Source organism: Sapajus apella, unplaced genomic scaffold, assembly GCF_009761245.1.
Source record: "Sapajus apella isolate SASKATOON/1434 unplaced genomic scaffold, GSC_monkey_1.0 scaffold12, whole genome shotgun sequence".
Taxonomy (NCBI): Eukaryota; Metazoa; Chordata; class Mammalia; order Primates; family Cebidae; genus Sapajus; species Sapajus apella.
Window position 1 is genome coordinate 4,767,917 of NW_022436952.1, and position 7,747 is coordinate 4,775,663.

At 54.1% G+C, this 7,747-nt stretch overlaps 2 protein-coding genes across 4 annotated transcripts in view; both read right to left on the reverse strand.

Moving 5' to 3' along the window:
• The window catches only part of LOC116552523, a 13,983-nt gene extending 12,076 nt beyond the window's left edge, over positions 1–1,907 (reverse strand). For all 3 annotated transcript variants that reach the window (XR_004269427.1, XM_032279241.1, XM_032279240.1), the window contains exon 1: positions 1,116–1,907. The gene's annotated coding sequence lies outside the window, so the exon portion shown is untranslated. The remainder of the gene's footprint in view (positions 1–1,115) is intronic.
• Positions 1,908–2,462: 555 nt separating this feature from the next.
• On the reverse strand, positions 2,463–4,205 carry LOC116552524 (transcription factor CP2-like protein 1). Its single transcript, XM_032279242.1, has 2 exons — positions 2,987–4,205; positions 2,463–2,853 (listed from the first exon to the last, which is right to left on the reverse strand). The coding sequence occupies exons 1-2, from the start codon at positions 3,180–3,182 to the stop codon at positions 2,657–2,659; spliced, it is 393 nt and encodes a 130-aa protein (XP_032135133.1). The 5' UTR covers positions 3,183–4,205; the 3' UTR covers positions 2,463–2,656.
• Between the last annotated feature and the right edge of the window lie 3,542 nt (positions 4,206–7,747).

A 7,747-nucleotide genomic window follows, 5' to 3' on the forward strand; every position in this document is an offset into this window, starting at 1 on the left:
CATGGTGGTACACACCTGTAGTCCCAGCTACTTGGGAGGCCAAGGCAAGAGGACTGCCTGCACCTAGAGGTTCAAGAATTTAAGGCTGCACTGAGCTTTGAGTTATTACACCACTATACTCCAGCACTCCAGGCTGGGCAACAGAGTGAGACTCTGACTGTAAAAGGAAAAAAAAAGGATATAATGCATTGTATGTCGTAGGTGGCAAATCATTTTCCCATTTATTGTTTGATGTCTCCTTTTAATCTTGCCTATGGAGATTCAGACCACTGCTTTTCAGGAAGCTCAATTCTGCCCTGTGTTTTGTAGTTTCTTCCATTGCTTTTTGTTTGTTTGTTTTTGAGACGGAGTGTCACTCTGTCACCAGTGCAGTGGCATGATCTTAGCTCACCGCAACCTCAGCCTCCCGGGTTCAAGCAATTCTCCTGCCTCAGCCTCCCAAGTAGCTGGGACTACAGGTGCGCACCACCACATCCAGCTAATTTTTTTGTATTTTTAATAGAGACGGGGTTTCACTGTGTTAGCCAGGAGGGTCTCGATCTCTTGACCTCGCGATCCGCCCCCCCTCAGCCTCCCTAAGTGCTGGGTTACAGGTGTGAGCCATCGCGTCTGGCTCTCCATTGCTTTAATATTTGACAAGTCTTCCCCTGTGTTGAGATTTGATCCATATTTTTTCTTCAAGGCCCTTTCTGGCAGAGTTCTGTTTGTTTGTTTTTTGAAACAGAGTCCTGCTCTGTCACCCAGGCTGAAGTGCAGTGGTGCAATCTTGGTTCACTGCAACCTCCACTTCCTGGGTTCAAGCGATTCCCCTGCCTCAGCCTCCCAAGTAGCTGGATTACAGACAAGCCTCTATGCCTGGCTAATTTTTTGTATTTTTTTTTTTTTTAAGTAGAGACGGGGTTTTGCCATGTTGGCCAGGCTGGTCTCAAACTCCTGACCTCAAGTGATCCACCCGCCTCAGCCTCCCAAAGTGCTGGATTACAGCGTGAGCCACCCTGCCCGGCCCAGAGATTCATTCTTATTTTCACCTCACCTATGCCCAAGCTCACCTTCCTTTTCCACCTACACGGTTGCCACCCCCATCTGCCTCTTCCCAAGCCCAGCTTCAGGCTCACCTGCAGGAAAAGTGATATCCTCTTGGTTGGGTCCCGGTGAAACTCCACCGTGTTGAGCTGTGAGGGCAGCACTTGGGGTGCTATGACTCCCAGGGACAGTGGCACATCCGCAGGCAAAGGTGACAAAGCAGGGAGCCAGGCTCAGCCTTCCCAGTCCACAAGGACTTCCAAGCCAGAGCGCAGGCTGGAAGGGCCCTGGGCCTTTCCCCACTCACCAATGTCCAGGATGCGGTTCCCGGGCCGGCTCCACCTCCACTCAACCAGCTGCTGCTGCTCTGTGGACTGCAGGCGCCGGTCCTGAAACGCCACCTGCACCACACTCTGCAGCCACAGGAGGGTATGGCGCGCAGTCAGAGGGCGCCGGGCACTGAGGACGGAGCCTTCACACCACGTAGGCTGACCTTCCTGCACCTCCCTTCCTACCCCAAGGAGGCATTAGGACTTAGAATCACCATTCCGTGTTCAAATGCCCATCTGCCATTCACTACTGTGAACCAGAGAAGGAATCTAGAGAACTTGAGCCTCAGTTTCCTCATCTGTAAAAAGGGGGAGTTAACGCCTTCCCACCCTAAGCATGCCACCCATTTCTAGCAACATGTCACTGCTCATCATTTCATAGAATATGTGTAATTACTTGTCTTAGAATGCAAACCTCCTGAGGAAGGGAAACATATCTGTCTCATTATGATGAATCACTAGCTCATAGAACATTTTCTGGCATAGATTGAGGGCTAGATAATTTTTTGAGAAAAGGTCATGTGTGTGAATAATGCTGTGTAAATGTATTTCTAATTTTATTATCATTATTGTTATTATTATTGTTATTTATTTTTTCAGATGAAGTCTTGCTCTGTCGCCAGGCTGGAGTTCAGTGGTGTGATCTCAGCTCACTGCAATCTCTGCCTCCTGGGTTCAAGTGATTTCTCCTGCCTCAGCCTCCTGAGTAGCTGGGACTATAGGCACACCACCACACCCAGCTAAATTTTGTATTTTTAGTAGAGTTGGCGTTTTGCCATATTGGCCAGGATGTTCTCAATCTCTTGACCTCATGATCTGCCTGCCTTGACCTCCCAAAGTGCTGGGATTACAGGCGTGAGCCACCACGTCCGGCCTATTTTTATGATTTTTTTTGAGACACAGTCTGCTCTGTTGCTCAGGCTGGAGTGTAGTGGCGCGATCTTGGCTCACTGCGATCTTGGCCTCCTGGGTTCAAGCCATTCTCATGCCTCAGCCTCCTGAGTACCTGGGATTACAGGTGTGCCATTATACCCAGCTAGTTTTTGTATTTTTAGTAGAGGCAGGATTTTGCCACATTGCCCAGGCTGGTCTTGAACTCCTGACCTCAAGTGATCTGCCTGCCTCAGCCTCCCAAAGTGCTGGGATTACAGGCGTGAGCCACTGCGGCTGGCCTACACTGTGTAAATGTGTTTCTAAATCTCAGTTCTGCTACTTACTGGCTTTGTGTCCTTGAGAAAACATTTAACCTCTCTGTGCCTGTTTCTTCAATTCTTGCCCACCACTGAGCTATGGTGAGGGTTCAGCTAAATGACAGACTTGAGAGGATTCTCTGACGATGACATCACTGTGATGACATTGGCTTCCTGCCCAGAGGAACAGTCACACCCAGCCTTTGCCACTTCTGGGGAGGAGTGCACTGCACTCACCTTCAGCAGCTGGGGGCACCGGGTAGCATCACACAGCTTGGAGCTGCAGAGCATCTGCACTTCATAGGACTGGCCTGGGAGGGATTAAGGGGATGTGTGAGCCCCACTCTGAGGGGCAAAATGGCACCTGCCACTTCCAATCACCCTGGGCCCAGCTTCCGGAGCTCACTGGCCACTAGCTCCTTCCCTCCCCCAGGCCCAGCATACCCTGGTTCAGGTAGGTGAGGGTCTCCTCCTGCTGCTTCACGGCTGGTGAGGTGGCTGCACAGAGCACATACTGGAACATGGGGCAGGGCGGCTCCGTGCCAGGGCTGTTGGGCAGCTCCTCCTGCTTCAAGTAGGGCAAGAGCAGAGGCTCCCTGCCAGGGACAGGAGGGTTCTGCCAGCTTTCCGCCCTGTCCATCCCCTTTTCTAAGGGTCTTTGACTCTCTTTGCCAGGCCTTCCCTCTGAGGAGCCCACAGTTTCCTGTAGCAGGCCCCTAAGCTGCAGCCAGGGCTGAAGGGACCCCCATTCAGCACCCTGGATCTCCAGGAGAACTACCTGAAGGTGCTAGTCCCAGATTTGTAGCCGTTTTACTCAACAGCTGCCACTAATTACTTGTCTTTGCAACCTCAAGGTTTGCCTGATACTGAGTAAAATCCCAACAAAATGTCCTAAGTGGGATCAGGGTGTTTTTGAGATGTCCCAGGACGCACTGAACTCTGGGTACATCTGACCACTTCCCATCTCCAGAGGAGCTCAGGAGCAGAAGCCCCACTCTCCTCAGCTTGAAATTGACGAGGCCCGCCCCAACTTCAGACCAGCACCTTCCCTGGGACCTGGGGGATCCACCCCTTACCTGAGTAGGCTGCTGGGGGTGCAGGGTATAGATCCCCAGCACTGGGCCACAGGTGCTCTGGCTGGCTGTGCCAAAACAGCATCTTGGAGAGGGAGCAGAGCTGGCTGTGAAACAGCTCAGCGTAGGGTTGGGCTGCACCCCCGAGGCCCTGCTCCTGGGGCCTCCACTTTTATACACAGAAGCACACCTGCAAAAGGTTGGGAGGGGCCTGACCTCTTATGGCTCAGGGCTCTAGGACACTATGGACCTGTAGGGACAGCCCAGGTTGAGGGGAATCAAGAGCTGGGTCCCCAGGGCTCCCCAGCAATCATTAACTTGAAGGGGTGATGGGGATACAGCAAAACAAAGTGGCAGGATGGATGTCCACTCCCCTACTGTTTCCAAGAGGCCCAGGGGTAATGAGGGGCACTCTCAGGCTTCAAGATTGGCCCCAGATCCCTAAGCCATGCAGAGTCCTGGAGAACCCTGGGCTTGGTCCCTCCCCTGACCCCACGGGAAAAGCCTGTCCACTCTAGGGCACAGGACAGGCAGACACACAGCCTTGCAGGGACCCACAAATGGGCCTCTGATGCCCACTGCCCTCCCTCCTCTGCCTGACCACACACGCGCGCACACACCACAGGTGCGCGCGCGCACACACACACACACACACACACACACAGGCAGGACACATGTCCTTTAGCCGGGGGCTGCCTAGCTGGGCCTCTGGAATTTACAGAAAACAACCTAGTGTGTTGTGGAAACACTGAGGGGTGGTGCTTCCAGGAGAGGGAGGCTTGCGCACGGGAGCTCCAGTGGGGCTGGTTCCTTTGCCCCTTCCTTGCCCTGGGGCTTGGAGCAGGCTGTTTATGGACAAATACAGTCAGCCTGGGGGCGGGCCTCTTTCCCCACACGGAGCACCTGTTGTCACTGTATACAGACAGCCCCAGCCCCCTGCCCACCTCCTACTACTGTGTTTGGTATAAATAGACCTAGGGCAGAGAGCAGAGATGGGGTCCAAAAGTGTGGCTGACTCACGGGACTCTAGCTACCCAGGCTCCCAGATTCTGCAGGGCAGGCCTGGGGTGAGGGGTGGCGGCAGAGCCAAAGAGACGCCCCATGCCCTGCTCTGCCTCCTTCATCTCCAGGCACCTGGCACCAATGGGGAGGATGGGGGAGCCTGGAGGAATGGACGCATTCCTGCCACTGGGGCCAAAGAAGCAGCCGGACCCCCTGAGGTCCCCTCCATACATTGTCCCCAAGGCTGCAAGGACCCACCCCACGCCCCGAGCTGGATTCCACGCTGGGAAGCATCCTCAAGCCCTTGGGGAGGGCACAGCAGGATCCCAGGAGGAGGGGGAGAGGAGGGTAGGAGGGTTCCCTGTGGGGCTTGGTGCTGACCTGGGGGAGTTGTGCCATCTGAGCAGGGGTGGGAGGGGTGGGGCAGGGAAGGCCGAGCAGACCAGTGGGAGGCCCGCTCTAGTGGTGGAGGTTGAAAGGATAGAAGCTGGTGTGGGCAACCTTTGCCCTTTGGGGACACCACCCACCACCCGGGGTTGCCTCAGAGCGGGTCTCAACTCCAGAACCCGATCCCCAGCCTGCTCACCCTCCGTCTCTGAAGCAGTCTGCCCTCCCGGTTTTCCGGCTTCTCAGAGTCTCTGGGCTTCGCCCACATCCAGGTGTTGCTGGGCCTGCTCTAGCTTTCTTGGCTCTCTCTCTAAGGGGAAAAAGCTGGGGCTTGGAGCAGATGCAGCTGGGCCGGTCCCAGCCCCCATCCCAATCTTACGCTGTGCCCCCTGGACCAGGCACAGCACAGAGTCTGGACAATTTACCCTCAGGTTCAGAAGGGCCTAAGAAAACTTCGGGTCCAGCCTCCGACTCCGCACAGGAGTCTCAGGCCCTTGGAAGGTCTGAGGCCCAGGATGCAAAAGGCACTGCCAGACTGCTCTTCAAATTCTGAACCCATCTTTTTCTCCCTAAGATGGGGGCAAGGTCTTCTTCCCGTTCACCGTGGCGCTGAGGGTCACACAATGGTCTGCGGAGCTGCAGCTGCTTCAGCTCCTCAGGAGCTCCCAGGGTAGCAAGAAACGTCACCGATAACCCCAGGGTCCTAGCCAGAGGGGCACAGACATGACATCCCTGAAAACTCCCCACCACAGACCATCTCAGGACAATTTTGGGGGTGCACGTTTTTTGAGACAGGCTCTTGCTTTGTCACCCAGGATGGGGTTTTGTTGTACTCCCATCTCCCCTTCAAGTTAATGATTAACTTGATTCCCCCTTGATTAACTCTTGATTCCCCCAACCTGGGCTGCGCCCCAGGTCCAGAGGGTCCTAGAGCCCTAGGTGCTCAGCCAGTAATAGGCCCAGGCCCCGCCCACCCTTTTTCAGGTGTGCTTCTGTGTATAAAGGTGGACGCTCCGCGGTGGCTCACTCCTGTAATCCCAGCACTGTGGGAGGCCGAGGCGGGTGGATCACCTGAGGTCCGGAGTCCAAATCCAGCTGACCAACATGAAGAAACCTGGTCTCTACTAAAAATACAAAATTAGCCAGGTGTGGTGGCATATGCCTGTAATCCCAGCTACTCGGGAGGCTGAGGCAGGAGAATCGCTTGAACCCAGGAGGCGGAGGTTGCAGTGAGCCAAGATTGCACCACTGAACTCTAGCCTGGCGACAGAGTGAGGCTCCATCTCAAAAAATAAATAAATAAGGCCGGGCACTGTGGCTCAAGCCTGTAATCCCAGCACTTTGGGAGGCTGAGGCGGGTGGATCACAAGGTCGAGAGATCGAGACCATCCTGGTCAAGAAGGTGAAACCCCGTCTCTACTAAAAATACAAAAAATTAGCTGGGCATGGTGGCGCATGCCTGTAATCCCAGCTACTCAGGAGGCTGAGGCAGGAGAATTGCCTGAACCCAGGAGGCGGAGGTTGCGGTGAGCCGAGATTGCGCCATTGCACTCCAGCCTGGGTAACAAGAGCAAAACTCCGCCTCAAAAAATAAATAAATAAATAAATAAAAAGCACTCCAGCCTGGTGACAGAGACTCCATCTCAATAAAGAAAGAAAGAAAGGCCGGGCGCGGTGGCTCAAGCCTGTAATCCCAGCACTTTGGGAGGCCGAGGCGGGTGGATCACGAGGTCAAGAGATCGAGACCATCCTGGTCAACATGGTGAAACCCCGTCTCTACTAAAAACACAAAAAATTAGCTGGGCATGGTGGCGTGTGCCTGTAATCCCAGCTACTCAGGAGGCTGAGGCAGGAGAATTGCCTGAACCCGGGAGGCGGAGGTTGCGGTGAGCCGAGATCGCGCCATTGCACTCCAGCCTGGGTAACAAGAGCGAAACTCCGTCCCGAAAGAAAGGAGAGAAAGAAGGAAGGAAGGAAAGAGAGAGAGAGAGAAAGAAAAAAGAAAGAAAGAAAGAAAGAAAGAAAAGAAAAGAAAAGAGAAAATAAAAGAAAGGGCGGGCGCTGTGGCTCACGCCTGTAATCCTAGCACTTTGGGAGGCCAAGGTGGGTGGATCACATGAGGTCAGGAGTTCGAGACCAGCCCGGCCATGATGGAGAAACCCCATCTATAAATAAATAAAAAATAAAAATAAGAAAAAGAAAGGTGGAGGCCCTAGAAGGGGAGCCCAGTGGGTGCAGCCCAACCCCATGCTAAACTGTTTCACAGCCGGTCTTACTCTCTGTCCAAGATGCTGCTCCAGCCCAGAAGCCAGGTGAAGGGGTCCTTCCTCCCAGCTAAAAGTCCCTAGTGCCTCCAGGTGCACAGTTTACCGGACACCATCTGCCCCAAACAGCGCCCTCTGGAGTTAGACCGTGAGTAGGGCTGGCTTAAACCCTCAGAACTTTCCGGGGGAGTTCCTCTCTAGCACCCCCCTCAGTCTCTCCTGGGAAAGACTCTGCTCACATTTCAGACTTGCTGCCTGCTTCTTAACCCTTCCCACAGCCCCTCCCGCTGACGCTCACGTTCTCCACCGCCTGTCTCGGCTTCGCAGTGCTCTGCCAAAGTCCTTCAGGAAATTATCCAATGTGCAGTGAAGGTTTGTGCACTTTGTCTAATGTCTTTTTTCCCACCAGAGTGAAAGCTCCCTGAGGGCAGGGACTAAGAGGCGCACTAGTGTTGGGGTTAAGATCATGTTTCTTTTCT